The sequence below is a fragment of the Elephantulus edwardii genome, unplaced genomic scaffold (assembly GCF_000299155.1).
Source record: "Elephantulus edwardii isolate Elephantulus edwardi_28Jun2011 unplaced genomic scaffold, EleEdw1.0 scaffold00037, whole genome shotgun sequence".
NCBI classification, from domain to species: domain Eukaryota; kingdom Metazoa; phylum Chordata; class Mammalia; order Macroscelidea; family Macroscelididae; genus Elephantulus; species Elephantulus edwardii.
In genome coordinates this window covers 6,990,879-7,008,878 of record NW_006399787.1, presented here as the reverse complement: position 1 = coordinate 7,008,878, position 18,000 = coordinate 6,990,879, and the positions used below count along the sequence as shown (strand labels likewise).

The 18,000-nt window shown below is 40.7% G+C and overlaps 1 protein-coding gene and 1 pseudogene across 1 annotated transcript in view; both read right to left on the bottom strand.

The window, feature by feature from the left end:
- Nucleotides 1-5,405: 5,405 nt before the first annotated feature.
- SPTLC2 (serine palmitoyltransferase, long chain base subunit 2) overlaps nt 5,406-18,000 on the bottom strand; it is a 169,077-nt gene continuing 156,482 nt past the window's right edge. The window contains exon 14 of the mRNA XM_006884770.1: nt 5,406-5,525. Within this exon, the coding sequence (XP_006884832.1) occupies nt 5,406-5,525 (120 nt within the window). The remainder of the gene's footprint in view (nt 5,526-18,000) is intronic.
- Nucleotides 13,049-16,373, bottom strand: LOC102854776 (annotated as a pseudogene).

Here is an 18,000-nt window from a genome sequence, read left to right as displayed (position 1 = left end):
TTTTCACAGATTATAGCAACAGAGATGGGGTATCACAGAACCCCTTGCAAATTCCAGTTTACAGGTAACTTGGTCAATGGAAAAACATGGGCCAAGAAAATAAGGTATCAGCTCTCCCATAAGCGATTTCTGGATGTGTCTCTTTCCCCCTTCTCTTAATGATAGCTGCCTTTATACAGAGAGGGATCATCAAGATGCTGTGGGCATGCTGCCTGCTCCAAGAGGGCAATTTCCCCAGTGTCCCGGGAAAGACCTGCAAGGATGTTGTATCACCTCCACATGCAGTTTTGTTTAACTTCACTGAGGTAACAAGAAAGATTCAATGGTGAAGACAAGTCACCACCCACCCTCTTCAGTGACATTCCCATCTCCTTGAAGGTCTGGGCCAAGCATTCAAGCTGTGCACACAAATCTGGAAATTTTCCCTATTGGAAAAAGCAGATTCCTGATTGGCTCAGAGTTCTGCATGCTTGGAAGGGTTATCCATGCAGAGGCAACAACGCAGGACACTTAGAAAGTACCTCATTGAGCTAGTCTGCTTGATCTAGAGCTTTGGGTACCACATCACAGTAACTGCCGTTTAAGAGCCACTGCATTCTTTAGGGTCAGTTTATTACGACTCATCATACCAAAAGAATCACAGTTTAAGGCTAGTTATCATATGCACTATCAAGTGAAGACCTCTGCATCAAGGACTAGAGGAAGACTTGTTAACAACATGCGATGTGCAGATGACAGACAGGACGTTGCTTGCTGAGAGTGATGAGGGCTTGAAGCACTTTCTGATAAAGATCGAAGACTACAGCCTTCTTTAAGGATGGATTACACCTCACTGTGAGAAAAGCACAAGTCCTCACTATGGGACCAACAAGCAACATCAGGAGAAATGGAGAAAAGATTTGAAGCTGTCAAGGATCTCACTGTAATCGGATTCACAATCAACATTCATGGAAGCAGAAATCAAAAGGCATCGTGCGCTGGGCAAATCCACTACAAAACACTAACACTTTACGTGTTAGAAAGAGCAAGGTGCACCTGATCCAAGCGATGCTATTTAGCAGATGCCTCATGTGCATGGCATTTGGAAAGTGGATCGTAAGTAAGTTAGACTAAAGCAGCAGCAATGCTCTGAATCATGGTGTGAGTGACAAATATTGACTACCCCACTGACAGACAGGATAAACAAGTTCTGTCTAGCAAGAAGCGGAGTGAGAATGCTCCTTAGGAGCAGGGATGAGAGACTTCATCTCATTTACGCTGGATATTTTATCAGGAGTGACCAATCCCCAGAGAAGCACATTATGCTTCGTAAAGTAGAGGGGTAGCAAAAAAGAGGAAGACGCACTCTCCAGGAGATGGACTGATGCAGTGGTGACAGCCGTGAGCTGAAACACAGCCATGACTGAGGATGGCGCAGGACTGGGCTGAGGTTTGTTGTACGTAGGGTCTTACGAGTGGAAACTGCGTTCAGTGGCACCTCGCAACAGTAATACTGTAAACAAAACCTGCCCACAGCTGCCCCCATCAAATTCTCCAAAGGGTGGACAGAGAATGTGAGACTTCACAACCACAACAGTAGAAAACATTTTCATTAAGGGCTTCAGTTACCCTCTTTATAACCTTCCTGGAAAACACCTGGTCTATAGCAAAAGATGGCCTGAAAACAAGTTAATGGAAACAAGAAAGGGACAATAGTACTTTCCTGAAGTTAAAAGCAAAAGACTCATTGGCTGGTCCTAGCATTTCTTCGAGGTGGAGAGGGAGGGAGCCACCCTTCAATTCTCTAGCTAGCAAGAGCTAAAGAAAGAAGGCACGCGTCTCTCCATGAGGAAGGTGTCCTGATGAACCAGCCTGGTGATCTAAGATGCTATGTGGACACTGAGCGTCTATGTTAAGCAGGTAACAGCACATCTCCAGGTTTTGGGTTGTATTTTAGCCAACAGCTGCTCAACAGCCAGTAAGAGTCTTTTCATTTTCACGCCTCTCTTCGTAAGCCTCAGGTTAAGCTGATTTTACCTCTGGAAAATGTTCAACACTTTTTGATCATTATAATGGTGGAGTGTAAGAAGGAAACCCATTCTTCTCCCTTCTTTCTTATCAATATAGGTTAAAGCAGAGGTCATTACCCATTTAGGGTTACTCAGGATTTGAGGAAATGCTCTACCAAGAGATTATACTGCAGCAGTTCTATATACAGTAACACTCTGACATAGTCAATTGCATTAAGTTTCTCCAGGCTTGTGGCACAACCTTATACATTCTTATAAAGCAAGAATGATCCCTATTCTCTTTCTTCATTAACCAATGAGACGGCTAGGAGGGCCGCATAATCAAGCCACCTCACTGGGCGCCACAGTTCCTCACTGATTTGGAAAAAGGAGGAAAAATAGGGAGGTAGTGAGAAAAACACACGGTTTGTGTTTTTCTTTTTCTTCTTAAGAGAAATAATAAGCCTCCCAAGGTAATCCATTCTTCCTCTTGGTTTTACTGATGGGAAGAAGGAAAGTGTAGCACACACAGAACATTGAGCTTAGAATGACACTAAGTCAGAAGAAACTCCGACCCAGTCTCCCTTAGGTTGGCGGGAAAGCAGCTCCCTGCCTGCTCCTGAGATGTGAACCTGAATGAGCGTGGAAGGAAAAGCAGGAGATCCGATCCACTGACCCCTCAGAGCCCAGTGCTACTACCTCTCAGCTGTCTCTGAGGCTGGAATTAGAAAAATAAAGGCAATGAAAACACAGAAAGGTCAAGGAGAGACGAATCACTGGAAGAATGTTTAATTCTCTGGCTGCTGGAAGAACATTACAGCCATTGTGTGGGATACTTCATCTTATGCGACTGCATGATGTTTGTTTGGACTCTGCCCTTAAACAGAAAGGAGGGAAGAGAAACGGTGATGAGGATTAGTCACGCTTTCACGGAATGGACCTAGATGTAGGTTTCTGGTAGCAAGTTAATTGATGCCTAGTTGAGTCTCCAATTAGGCCATGGACTGAATTGTTTTAAATAATACTGGTATGTCTTGAATTTTTACTCGTTCATAATGTTTATATAAATGTGTATTTCTCCAAATACTTGGAAAAATAATCATACTTATAAAATGATTTAGACCCTAGATTTCTATTAAAGTTATAAAACAATCAGTATATAATGTATACAGAGTATTTTTTTCCACAAAGTACAGAGGTACTGGACCTGGGTAGATTAGAAGAGTTTTGTTCCTTTAAAATAAAATTGTAGCTTAATCACATTTATTCTGAAAACTTTCTTCACTAGCACAATGATGAAAATGCTGTTTTAACTGTGACCAGTGTTTCAACTTGCAGTCGCTTCAAGCATACCAGCATAAGAAAACTAAGCTCATTGCTTAAAAAAAAAAAGACTTCTGCAAACCTCACCTCTTTATTAAGTGCAGTGTGCAAGCCAGCTGGTACTGTGCAGTGCTGATCCTTTGGGAGGGACTCGATGTCAGAGAAGCCTAGCAATGTTCGGTTTGAGTTTGTTCACAACAATCTCTCGTTTCCCCCAGCCCTTGTACATGCTCTGTACATTCCCTGCCTCTCTAGTTCATACCTGATCGTTTCCTAGTCATTAAAAAAGCAAACTGAAACTTTGGAATAACTCAAGGGCTTAACTCTCTCAGATGCTGAGAGTAACCAAAGAGGACTTATTCTCAAGACATGAAAGCAAATCTTCACAAGCAGTAACCTTGCCCTTACTCTCCGTTACCCGAATGTGCACCCATGGTGCCGTGCAAGGTGCCCCTGGGATTAGCACGGAGACTCCTTCTCAACTAAAGAATCAATTTCAGAACAGAGCAGTGTGAGAGTACGTTCTCTGCCCACTCTCTTCAGAACCCTTCTCCTGTCCTGCCTGATGAGTACAGAAGACAAGCTGACCTTGAGAGTAACAAAGTTGAAGGTTCTCCTCACGCTTTGGTCAAAAGAAAAGAAAAAAAAAAGAAAATGGTGACTTTCAGATTTGTTCTTTGGTCATGCAGCATAAAGCTTTTGGAAAGAAGTTCTTTTACACCGTTGAACTACGAAGATGGAACTGAAATAAAGGACTCTGGTTTAGCAAAAGGATACAAATGTGTCCAGGATGCCTTAGAGAAGCAGGAGCAGGGACGGATGAGAAAGAAGGAACAGGAGGCTCTAAGTCCCTGACGCTGAGCTAAAATCATGACATCAAGAAGAAAAGAAAACAAAAATGTGCAACAATGAATAAAAAAAGAAAAAGAAAAGAGAATTGAAGAAAAGCAGCCATCAGGAGTAATAATGAAATGGGTCTGTTTCTAAATGACAGACTTTCATCCTTAAATAGGACAATGACGAATGACTTCTGAGCACAAGATTTACCAGTATCTTCCTTTCTCACTTCAAGTCCTGTCCTGGATCCAGTCTCAGCCGAGGCTGTCATGGTTTTGAACTGTGGGAAGCAAAGAGACGCTTAAACTACAGGCATTCTGCAAGTACCAATCATTTTTTCCGCACTGCCCTTGCACCCTCACCCCCTCTGGAGAGCCGTTCACTCTAGATGACCAGTGTTGTACACAACACATAGAGTGTTGGCCACAACTGTCCCACAGAAGTCTGGCCAGGAGAACATAGGGGCACTTCTGAAGCAGTCAGGGTCCAAACAGAGGGCTAGGTTAGGAGAGAACCCGACAGGGGGCAAACCCTGACTGTGGCTGTTAGGAAAAAAATATTTGATGGTGGAAGAAGAAAACATCTGGTGATTAGAACAAAAGGGACGAAAACCATAGCTGAGGGAGGTCCCTGGTAATGCGGATTAGACAGTGAGCCTTTCAGTACTGTTACTGGTTACAGTATTATTGTTTTGTTAGGAGTAAAACTTACAACTAAAGAAACTTTGGTTGATCACTTGATGAGTTACACAGAGATTCAAAGGCTGGCAAACTAAAAACTGATGGAATGAAGTGGAAGGCACTTGCTGCCTAAAGAGGAGGGCCAGGTGAGTCACGGGGCCTCAGGGCCAGGGCCAGCATGGCTCTTGATGAGCCTAGAAGAGAGCCGCTAGTCTTCATGGTGGATGGGAATGGGGAATGACTAAATGGTTAGGATGCAACAGGCTGGGGTCAGTGTGATATCACAAGTAAAAGGGTTATAAAATAAACCTTCTTTTAATGGAAAAACAAAACAAAACAAAACAAATTAAATCACCTTTCTCTTCAAAGGTGAGATGTAGCAAAGAAAGGATGTCAAGCAGTTTTTCACTATATACAAAATGCCATTTAGGGTGGAGGTGGCCACCTTCTGGAGTCGAAGCAACGTCTTTCACATGAGGTGGCCACAGAGGTGTGGCTCCTGGAACCGGCTCGGAAAGGCCACACACTGTCCTGCAAATGAGGAAGGAGGGTTCCATGAAGGGAGCACCAAAAAGGCTCAGTCTTCTGTTTCTTCGTATGTAGTCTCGTCAAAGGGCCTGTCGAGTAGAGGCACCAACCGGTGGCGGGAATACTTCAGCTGCAAAAGGTCTCCAACTTCATCTATCTCCTTTAAAGCCTAAAACATAAGACAAAGCAGAGGTCAGTGAGAGCCAGCAGGATGCGAGCATGCATGCTTCCTGATTTTCTTGAAGATGATTGTAGTTACGGCTGTCGGTAGTGGAGCTTTGATGAGTGCTGACACTTAGATCAGATGACTTTACAGCTACAAGAAAGAGCTACTTTTCTGAACAAGTACTTTAGTCCAACCATAAAAAGGGTATAGTTTGTCAAAGTATGAAATGGTGGGTAAAGGACATGCATCCACACTGGCTAAAATGTCATTCTTCCTAGTAACTCATAAACTTACATTTCAGAAAACTGGTGGGAGTTAAGATTCCTAGATGGTCCCTGATGCAAAATTTAAAAAGTCCCCAAGCCGAGCTATTATGTGGTGTTGGTAGAGAGAGTAGAAGCTGTTGGTGGGAGACTCTGAGTACACAACAGACAAAGTAAAGGTCAGAACTGGGACTGGATATCAGGCCTCACTTCAAAGTCCCAAATCCTAACCTACAGAACTGTTCTCCTGATAACTCTCCTCCTTTTTGGTAAAACCTGTACTTCTACAAAGTTTTTTTTTTTTCAAATTTTCCGTATTAAAAAAAAAAAGTATAAAATGAAAAGATGTATAAAGTTTAAAGGAAAAACAACTGTTCTGTAAACTTTCAAAGCTCAAAAAAGAAAACAGTATGAGATGAATAGAAAAGTCTCTCTCTAATCAGTGGTCCTAATTGCTAGAGGTAATTCTAAAGTGGTTTCATTCGTGTATTTCAATAACCTTTTGATGGAAATATAATGTATGCGCAGAAAAGTACACAAACAGTAAATGTCATACCCAAAGTGACCCCTTCTTTTTTTTTATTTTATTTCCATTTTGTGTGTGTGTGTGTGTGTGTACTGTCAAATCAGATCTGACTGCTACGGGAGGAGACTGTCCCTTCTTCTTCAGCAGAGCATCTGGAGTGTTCGAACCGTGCACCTCTCAGATTGCAGTGCAGTTTCTTGCCACTGGGCCACCAGAGCCCACTGTGACTCCTTCTTTAAAAGGAGCATAGTTAAAATAGAGAATCTCCATTTAGGAAAGTGACCTGTGTCTATAATTTCTCAGAAAAACAGATGCAATAGAGAGATATCTTAAGCTGCCAGAGAAATCCAAAGACAAGGGGGGGAAAAATCTGCAACCCTTTAGAAGGGAGGATTTTTACCATTTGTAGAAAGTTCCTAGCACAGGCCATTGCATGCAGTGTTCAATGAATGGCAGATCCTTGGCCCTCAGATTCAGAAACAAGGGACCCACAACAGGCCGGAAAAGTAGGAGAATAGCATTGTTACCTAGTGGGACTCTACAAATCCCCATCATATTTCCCTTCAGTATTACAATGGCTAAAATTTAATTTCAGAATGCATACTTCGTATTACACAAAAGTAAGACAGTTGTTTTAAAATCATACTTAGTATAAAAAGCAAGTTTATCCATCTACAAAGCTAACTTTTAAAAACCAGTTTGGGGAAAGAAAGGGGAAAATATTTAATACTTTTCCTTATAAAGTTTAACTTAAGAAAAAAGATTTTTCACATAAAAAAATACAAAAACTAATAAAGGCAAACAGAAGATGAGACTTCAACATGCTATCTGAACAGGGATAGTTTTGAAAAGTTTAATCCAAAGCTCTTAAACAATTTAAGAGAAAGGTCAGCTGGGAGACTTCATTAACCATTTCTGCCTCTGCTCTTTGATGTGTTGTTGTTGGGGACCACTGAGTTGGAACCAACCCATAGCTGACCTTCCAGTGGGTTTCCAGAGGCAGTTAATGGCACAGAAGAGACTGCAGATACTTCTCCTACAGAGTAGCTGGTGGATTCAAACCATGTTTTTTTGGAATTGCCATGCTGCATCTTGCCACTAGGCCAACAGAGCTTCCTTTGATATAGGATTTACTAATTTAAAAGAGATTTCACATAACTTATTAGGTTCACAAAGGAAAGAACATTTATGAACTCCTGGTCTATATAACTTATTATATTAATTTACGAAAATGTCCTATTAGACTTTTATTGTATATTGCCCTTCCCTTCACACATGTGGCATTTTAAATGTACTGGTTATTCACACGGGCACTGTACTCATGGCCAACAGTACAACTCATACTAAACAGTGAAATCACCAACAAAACACACAAAAATACAAAACCCCACAACAGTAAGCAGATAGCAAAAAGCATACTTATTTATATAAGGAGTGCAGAGAGAAGGGCTGAGCACCACTGCTAAACACCAGCTGTGAAGGGGTGTTTTGGGCAAGTCAAAATTTTCACTGCTCTGCATTCTGTGAACAACTAAAAATCACTGCAAGTACTGATTTTGTGACTGTAAATAAGGTTTAGTAAGTAGGAACATTCACAAACACAATGCCCACAAATAATTAGGATCAACTATAAATAGAATTATACACTATGTGGACTTTTGAGTCTAACTCCTATTACTTACTATGTTTTCAAGGCTCACCCATGCTGTCCTTTGAATCAGTACTCTATTTTTTTTAAATGGCCTCTATGGTTGTTTATTCATTCTTTACTTGAGGGGAGCTCTCGTGGCCTTCTATGTAGGTGGCTGAGCTGCTAAGCTAAAGGTGGCTAGTTCGAATCGATCAACTGCTCTGAGGGAGAAAGGCAAGTAATCTTCCATGTGATTTATCACCTGGGAAAAGACGCTGGAGGATCAGCTATGAATTGGTTTTGATTTGATGGCAATGAGGGGTGAGTGCTGATCCTACTCAGTGTTACGAAGGAGCACTGGTGGCATAGTGAATAACATATTGGGCTACTACCTCAAAGGTGGGCAGTTCAAATCCATCTCTGCAAGAAAAAGATAGCAGTTCCCTAGTGTAAAGATTTATAGCCACAGGAACACAAAGGAATGTCACTATGAGTAAGAACTGACATGACAGTGAAGGCACAAAGATTTACTCTTAGATTTTTTTCCCCTCCCAATAATGTTATACTTTCACCTTTTATTTACATTTATGACCCACTTTGAGTTAATTTTTTACATATACTGTGAGTTCAAAATCCTACTTATTTTTCGCATGTGGCAGATCTAGATAGCCAGTTGTTCAAGAATCATTTGGCGAAAAGACTATGCTTTGGCTCCATGGAACTGTCTTAACATTCCTTATAAAAATCATTTTTTTTAAAAAAAGCTTATTTCTGGATTCTAATTCTGTTCCACTGAGCTATATGATTATTCTTTTTTTAATTTTAGTATTTTGTGTGTGTGTGTGTGTATCGTCAAATCAGATCTGACTAGTACAGAAGGAGATTGCCTCTCCTCCTCCAGCAAATCATCTGGTGGATTTGAACGGTGTACCTCTGGGATTGCAGTGCAGCTTCTTGCCACTAAGCCACCAGAGCTCCCTATAAGATTATTCTTTTTAAAAAAAAATTTTTTATTATTATTATTTTGTGTGTGTGTACCGTCAAATCAGATCTGACAGGTACAGGAAGAGATTGTCCCTCCTTTTCCAGCAAAGCATCTGGTGGATTTGAACCATACACCTCTGGGATTGCAGTGCAGCTTCTTGCCACTAGAGCTCCTATATGATTATTCTTATGCTAGATTACTTTGATTCTTATGCTACAATGCTTTGATTTATGCCTTCTTAGTAATAAGTTTTCATACGGAAAGATTGCTTGCAAGCAAGCACTGTCTTTCACAACAAAAAACGTATGGTGGTGGTGGTTGTTATGTGCTGTCCAGTCATCTGCAATTCATAGTGACTTTATGTATAACACCTCTGAAGCTTACCCTATCCTTAGCCAGTCTAACTGCCTCCAAAATACCTACTCCCATTACCCGAGTCACTGTGTCAATCCATCTCAACTGGGGTCTTCCTCTCCTGCACTGTCACTCCATACTTCCAAGCATGATTTCCTTCTCCAAGGACCAGTACCTCCTGGCCACGTCAGAGCTTCAAAGTCTTGGCCTCCAAGGTGAAATTTGGTTTCACCGTCTACAACACAGACCTGTTTCTTCTCTTGGCAGTCCATGGTATGTTCAAGACTCTTCTCCAGGACCACAAATGAAAGGCATCAATTCTTCTGCCAGTCAATGTCTAGCCCTCCACTGCACAGCAAATGACTGTAAAGACCATGGCCTGAATTAGGCATGTTTAGTCACTAAACTGACATCTTTGCTTCTCAATACTCTGGAGTGATCCCTTACAGCAGATTTTCCCAGTGCAATTTGTCTTTTGATTTCCTGACTGCTGGTAGCAAGAGTGTTGGTTGTGGAGCCGAGAAAGCTGTAATTGTTAACAACTTCAAATCTCTTCTCCATCCATCATGGTGCTACCAATTGGTTCAGTGGTTAGAATCTCCGTCATCTTGATGTTGAGCTTCAACCCATATTTAAGACTAGAGTCCTTGAGTTTCTGGAGTAAGTGCTTCAGGTCTCAGTTTCGGTAAGCAATACTGTGTTATCTGCATATTGTAGGTTGTTGATGAGTCTTCCTTCAATCCCTATGCCACATTCTTCCTCATAAAGCCCAGCCTCCTGAATGATTTGTTCCATATATTAACTGAAAAGGTATGGAGACAGGACATATCCTTGATGCACTCTTTTCCTGATTTTGAATTATGCAGTTTTCCCCTGCTCTGTTCTGAGGACTGCTTCCTGGTCCAAGCATAGGTTTCGCATGAGCATAATCAAATGTTAATACACATATATAAATTAGGTTATTATCTGTGAAGTCTTTATCATATTGAACAAATGCCCTTTTTTCCTTGTTTGCTGAGGGTTTTATCATGAAAGGGGGTTGGATTTTCTCAGATTAATTTTCTGGTTTTGGAGACAATAGGCATTTTTTTTAAAAAACCGTCATCTTATTATTATGCTAAATAATTTTCCACTAAATAAATTTCACTTGTTCATATGTATATATGTACATTCATGTGTCTTATTCTTTATATAATGCTACTGGATTTGATTTGCCATTTTGCTGACGAGGATTTATCTATCTGTTTTCATGAGTTATTTGGCCAATCATTTTGTTTTCTGTATGTTATTTTCAATACTGTTCTCATGTGAGTTGGGAGTTGCATTCTCCTCTTCCATTGGCTGGTAGAGTCTGTGAAGAATTGGTGTTAATTCTTTAAACATTTAGTAGAATTCACCAGTGAAAACAATCTGGACCTAGTTTCTGTTGTGAATTCTATTACATCATTAATCTGTTTGTGAAATGTCTATTCAAGTTTTGTATTTATTCTTGAATCAGTTTCCAAAGTGTGTGTTTTGGGAGTCCTGGTGGCTTAGTGGTAAGATGCTGCACTGCCCTCCCAAATGCACATGGTTCAAATCCACCAGCTTCTCCAAGAGAGGTCATCTCCTGGCCAACTGACTGCAAGAGTGTTGACTGTAGAGCCAAGCAAACTGAAGCTGTTATCAATCTCTTCACCATCTATCATGATGCTGCCAATTGGCCCAGTGAACAATCACCTGGCAAATTGACTGGTAAAGATCTATATTAATTCCCATTCCAAAGAAGGGTGATCTGACAGAGTGCTGAAATTACTGAACAGTATTACTGATACCACATGCAAGCAAGATTCTGCTGACAAATACCCAAAAATGACTGGAACAACCCATCAAAAGAGAACTGCTTGAAGTGCAGGCTGGGTTTAGAAGAGGTTGTGGTACTAGGGATATTATCGCTAATGTCAGAAGGATCTTGGCTGAAAGCAAAGAGTACCAGAGAAATGTCTATCTGTGTTTCATTGACTATGCAAAGGTCATTTGACTGTATGGATCACAAGCTGTGGCTGACTCTGAGAAGAGTGGGAATCCCCGAACACTTGACTGTGCTTATGCAAAATCTATACTTGGACTAGGAAGCAGTCATCAGAACAGAGAAAGGAAACACTGTATAGTTCAAAATTGGGAAGAGTGTGCGCCAAGAATGTGTCCTATCTCCATATCTTTAAAATCTATATGTAGAACAGATTATCTAGGAGGCTGGGTTCTATGAGGAGAAGTGTGGAATCAGGATTGGAGAAGACTCAACAACAATCTGCATTATGCAGATGACACAACCGTGCTTGCTGAAACTAAAGAGGACCTGAAGCGCTTGCTGCAGAAGGTCAAGGACTGCAGCCTTCAATATTGATTGAAGCTCAACAACAAATCAAAAACATGAGAAATCAAAGATTCTCATTACCGGGGAACTGGAGTGCCCTTAAAAAAGAAGACAAGTTCCTTCATTAGGAAACTCCTAGAAGAGGAGAGAAAAGTTTCTCCTGACAGCTGGCACCCTAAATTTGGACTTGCAGCCTCCCAAACAGTAACAGAATAAATGACTGTTAATTAGGATTCTAAGGTTTATCACAACTATTGATCTCATTAAAGAACGAAATTTTGAATTTTTTTTTAATTTTATTATTTTTGTGTGCGTGTACCGTCAAATCAGATCTGACTGGTATAGGAGGAGATTATCCCTCCTTTCCCGGCAGAGCATCTGGTGGATTCGAACTGTGCGCCTCGGGGATTGTAGTTGCAGCTCCTTGCCACTAGGCCACCAGAGCTCCCCGAAATTTTGAATCTGTTAATAATTTTCTCTAATTCTCTATTTCATTAGTTTCTGTTCTGATTTTTATTATTTCCTTCCTTCTGCCTGCTTTGGGATTCCACCCCTCCCCAGTTTCTTAAGACAGAAGGATAGATTGTAACTAAAGGTCTTTTTAAATATAGAGTTCATAGCTATAGATTTTTCTGAGACTGCTCTGCTGCTTCCTTTAGGGTTTGGTATGGTATGTTTCCATTCTGATTTGTCCAATTTCCCTGTTATGTCATTGTTTACTTACTGGAGTGTGTTGTCAAATTTCCATATAATGTAACTTTGCCAAATTTACTTTCTGATATTGGTTTCTAATTGAATGAATGCCATTCTCATGTCAGAGAATACACCTATTAAGATTTTAATTGTTTTAAATTTATTGAGGTTTGCTTTATTGCCTAGTCCAAGCTGGCAAATATTCTCTGTGTACCTGAGGAATGTGAATTATGCTGTTATTTCATGTATTTTCAAGCTCTGCTGTTAAGTACTTAATTCCTTTGTCAGACTCATGGATTCACCATTTATTTTTATCATTACAGAATGCTCTTTTTCTTATTATGAAACAATTTCTGTCTTAAAGTTGATTTTGTCTCACGTTAGCACTCTGGTTCTTTTTTTTAACCCCAAATGTGTTTATTTAATATATTCATCATAAAGGTTCAAACAGAAGCTTAATTTTAAAAAAACAAATAAATGAATGAATAGAAATCCAAAATCTCTGTAAATGTTCATTAAAATTATATTTAAAAGAAATAAAAAAAATAAGCAAGGAAAAAAGTAAAAAAAAAAAAAAAAATTAAAAAAAACCCCAAACCAAATAAAACAGAAAGGACGCCACAGCTTCAGATATAAACTCTTGGACAGAAATCAAGAAGGCCAGATCAACTAAGGGAAAAAGATGACACGGCACAAGGAGAGAGGCCAGACCGACCGGGTCAGGGCTCTTGGCTGGTGACTTGCTTCGAGTAGGTTTCCTGTAGGTAATAGGCTGTGGGGTTTTTCTAGCGTTCAGCAGCGTGTGTGTTCCAAGGGCTGTCGATGTTGGGTTCTCCTAGCAGGCTCTGGATGGAGAGGAGGATGGTTCTGACGTCATACAGGGAAGACCACTTGTCCTTCAGGATGTCTAGGCAGATGTTACCGAGTGTCCACGTTGGGATGGCAGCAGGGAGTGAGGAACTTCACCGTGGGCACTTTGTAAAGGTAGCCGCTCGGGAACTCTAGGGAGAGCTTATACCTCAGGTCTTCATATGCTGTGCCAGTGGCTCCATGGATGGTCCCTACCCATTTGTAAAGGTTGTTGGATTCAGGAAAGGCAGAAATCCCTTTGTCGCCAGACATCATGAGGGTCACCAGCTCCTGCTGTAGCCTCTTGCCCATGGAGCCCCAAGAAGCGTCCCCGCTAGGCTCTGCCCCTTTTTGGGAGGCAACAATGCTGGCTGTGGCTGGGTTGCGGTCTGAGAGGTCATCCAGTGGGCAGAGAGACAACACAGCTCGGAAGACACGACAGCAACTGCAGAGCAGTGGGACCGCCCGCCCGCGTTTGAACTGTGTCCACTGTGGTTCTTTTGGTTACTGTTTGCATACTGTTCGGTATCACTGAGTCAAGTATGACCCACAGCAAGTGCATGAACAGTTCTGACCCCTGTTGTATCTTGTGTTATCCTCACACTTTCTGATACAGTCAAGCCCAATGCAGCAGTCACTGTGTGAAGCCATCTACTTCAGGGTCTATGCAGCAGTCACTGTGTGAATCCATCTAGTTCAGGGTCTTCCTCTCTTTCACTGACCCTCCATCTTTCCAAGCATAATGTCCCTGTACTGTTTGCATGTTGTTATTGCTGTTATGCACCATCGAGGTGCTTGCGACTCATAGCGACCCTACGTACAACAGCTCTGAAGCCTGCCTATTCTGAGCCAGTGTCACTGTCTCCGACACATCTACACCCATTACCTCAGTCTTTGTGTCACTTCATCTCATCTGCAGTTTTCCTCTCCTGTGCTGTTCCTTCATCCTTCCAAGCATGATATCCTTCTCCAAGGACTGGTCCCTCCAGGCTATGTGCCCAAAGTATGTGAGACAGAGCTTCAAAATCCTAGCCTCCAAGGAGAAACTTGATTTCACCCTCTCAAAGACAGACATGTTTATTCTTTTGGTGGTTCATGCTATGTTCAATACTCTTCCCCAGGACCACAAATGAAAGGCATAAATAATTCTTTTGTCATCCTTAGTCACTGTCCAGCTCTCTGATGCACAGCAAATAACTGAAGATCGTGGCCTGAATCAGGTGCACCTTAGTCTCTAGACTAACACTGTTGCTTCTCAGTACTCTGGAGAGGTCTCTGACAGCAGATTTTCACAGAGCAATTAATCTTTTCATTTCCTGACTGCTCGTTCCAAGAGTGTTGATTGTGGAGCTGAGCAAGCTTATTTTTTCTATCCATTCCATTATTTCTATTCCATTTGCAGACAGAATTCAGCTTAATTATGTCTGTAAATGCAAAGTGTGTCTCTGGTAGAGAGGATATAGTTCATGTTCTTAAACTCATTCCTACAAATCTTTGAATTCTGATTGAAGAGTTTTGTCAATTTATATTTAATGTATTCAATAGTAAAGCAGGATTTACATCTGTCATTGTTGTTTGTTTCCTGGATGTTTTAGGTCTTAGCTGTTCCAGTATTTCTCCATTATTACTTTCTTTTGTGTCAAGTAATGTATTTATTTATATATGCATTATTTAGTTAGTTGTTGCCCTAGGGATAATTTTAAAGCAATCTATTTCAGATTAACAGTAGTTAATTTTCAACAGTACATAAAAAGTTATCTCTAATATAATTACATTCTTTCCCCCCTCCCTGTGCTATTGTCTTTATAAGGATATAAAAATTAGATTTTTTATGCACTCTAAGTTTATCAACTGTTTCATAATTATTAATTTATGTAGCTATTTTAAAAAGTCAGATTTTATAACTTTCTCATAGAGCTACAAACAAAAAGATGTTTAGACTTTTAAAAAGTACTTATAAAAAAAATTACTTCTTTTATGTTTTCTTTTCCAGGCAGGTCAGCAGTGCTAAATTATCTTAATTTCTTTTTATTGGGACATGTCTAGATTAATCAAAGCAAGAATTACTGATAAGAATTCTGAGAAGTGGAAACATCTATGGAAAAGATACTAAATATCATAATAAATAAAAACACAGTGGCAATAAAATGAATCCAATCTGACAAACATAGCATGTGGTTAAGGTCACAAATTCATAAATAAATTGGGTGAAGGGAAAGGCCACACAATAAAGGGCTGATTTGACACTGTAACAAACTAGCCACATTAATATAATCAGTGTCATAAAATGAAAGAACTATGGATGATTGTATGAAAAATCAGTATGACTTGCAAATAAAATGTACACTGTCCCTATTGTCTGAAAACACACCAGAGGGGCAACTATGAGGCTCTGACTCGAAGGCTAGGTTGTTATGAGAGTGAACGAGAGGCTGAGAAGCTCTGGTGGAGCGGTCCACAGCAAGCTGTGTTGCTAACCCAAAGGCGGAGCCTCTCAGGTGGTTTGAATGTATAAATGGCTCCGCTGCAAAAAAGATGGGCACTTTCTTCTGGTGCGATAGACAGCCTACAGACTCTTCACTGACTAGGCAAGAGTTGGTACTGACATAAAGACAACAAATTTGAGTTTTGGGCAGTTTTTTTTCTGGGAGTTCTAAAACTTTCAGAAATAATTACCAGAAGTCTAAAGTGTTAGATGTGAAACTATATATATATATATGTATATATATGTGTATATATATAATGTGTGTGTGTGTATGTGTGTGTGTGTGTGTGTGTATATGTATGTATACCAAGAGATGAGAATATAGTAGAAACAATGAATTATTACACTCTGAAATAACTGGTGGTGGTCTTTTGGGTGCTGCCAAGTCAAGTACGACTCATAGAGATCCTACGAACAACAGATCTGAACCCTGTCTTATCCTGTGCCGTCCCCACCATCTCTGACACATTTCTGCCCAGTGCTGCAGTCATTCAATGTCTACCTTGTTGAGGATGTTTCTCTCTTTCATTGACCTTTCCAAGCATGATGACCCTTTTCAAGGAATAGCCTCTCCTAAGAACATGCCCAAAGTATGTGAGACAGAGCTTCTCTATCCTTCCTTCTAAGGACTGAATAATCTGGAATACATTTGTCCTAGATTGACCAATGTCTCCTCAACACTCACGTTTGTTCAGAATCTCAGCAGGCATATTTGACTATATGGTCTTTGCTGATGTAATTAGTTAAAATGGGGTCATACTGGGTTGGGATTGGCCCCAGGTCCAATGACTAGTGTCTTTGCAAGAGAAAAATGAAGGAGATTAGGATACAGAGACATAGACACACAGAGAGAAAACACCATGTAAAATGGACACTGGAGCTTTGGACTATGAGCTAAGGACTTGAAGCAACCACCGGAAGCTAGAAGAGAGACATAGGAGGGATTGTCTTTAAAAGCCTCCAGGAAGAACCAGCCCTGCTGTATTTTGATTTTGTAACACTTGCCTCCTGAACTATAAGAGAAAACATTCTCATTGTTTTAAGTTACCCAGTTTGCTATGGCAGTCCTAGGAATTATTACCACCTCTGAGCAAATTTCTTTTAAATGGCTTACAAAGAATGAATATAGTATAATAATGACCACCAAATAGCTGTGGAGGCCATTACAGTGTCTGAAAACATACTTCAGGAGCAGCTATGGCTCATGGGACGTGATTCCTTGGTGTGGAGGTTTAGAGTAATGGTTTTATGGGACATCCCAGTTAACAGGCCAAATGATGTGTTTAGTGCTTCTGTTCTTCTATTTAGTTTGGTGTGTGGGGTCTGGGGTCTTAAAAGCATGTAAGTAACCATTCAGTATGTAGTTGGTCTGTATTCACTGTAGCAACAGAGGAAGATGAAGAGTCAGGAAGAGGAGCAGGATACAGAACGTGCAGTTAAATGGCAACTTTGCCATGAGATTTGAAGAAATGGATGGTGTGCAGCTATTGAACAGCTGAACATTTTAATCTACAATTCCATAGCAGTATCCTGATCAAAAGGGGCAGATGAAGAACAGAATTTCAAACTGTCATAATAGACGCTAGACTTTCCGGAGCCATGAGGGGGTGAATGAATCCCTGAAACTGATTTCTCTGATATGCTGTTGTAATAATGTGCCACTGAGTTGGCTGCAACTCATGGTGACCCTATGCATAAGAGCTCAGCTAATCTCACTTTCTCTGATACACCTGCCCCTTACCCTAGTCACTGTATCAATTTGTCTCATCCAGGGTCTTCCTCTCCTGTGCCATCTATCCATCCTTCCAAGTATGATGTCCTTCTCCAAGGACTGATTCCTCCAGGCAACATGCTGATTGTATGTGAGATGGAACTTCAAAATCCTTGTCTCCAAGGAGAAACTTGGTTTCACCCTATCTAGGCTAGACCTGTTTATTCTTTTGGCAGTTCATAGTGTGCTCAATACTTCTTTCCAGCACCACAACTCAAAGGCATCAATTCTTCTTCTTTCATCCTTAGTCACTGTTCAGCTCTCTGATGCACAGCAAGTAATTGTGAAGATCATGTATCAGGTGCACCTTAGTCTCCAGTCTGACATCATTGCTTCTCAGCACTCTGGAGAGGACTCTAACAGCAGATTCTCTTCTCCATCTATTATGATGCGGCCAATCGGCCCAGTGGTGAGAATCTTCATTTTCTTCATGCTGAGCTTTCATCTATATTGGAGACTGTAGTCCTTGACCTTCTGCAGCAAATACTTCATACAGGTCTTCTTCAGTCTCAGCAAGCAAGATTGTGTCATCTGCATAATGCAGGTTGTTGACGAGTCTTCTTCCA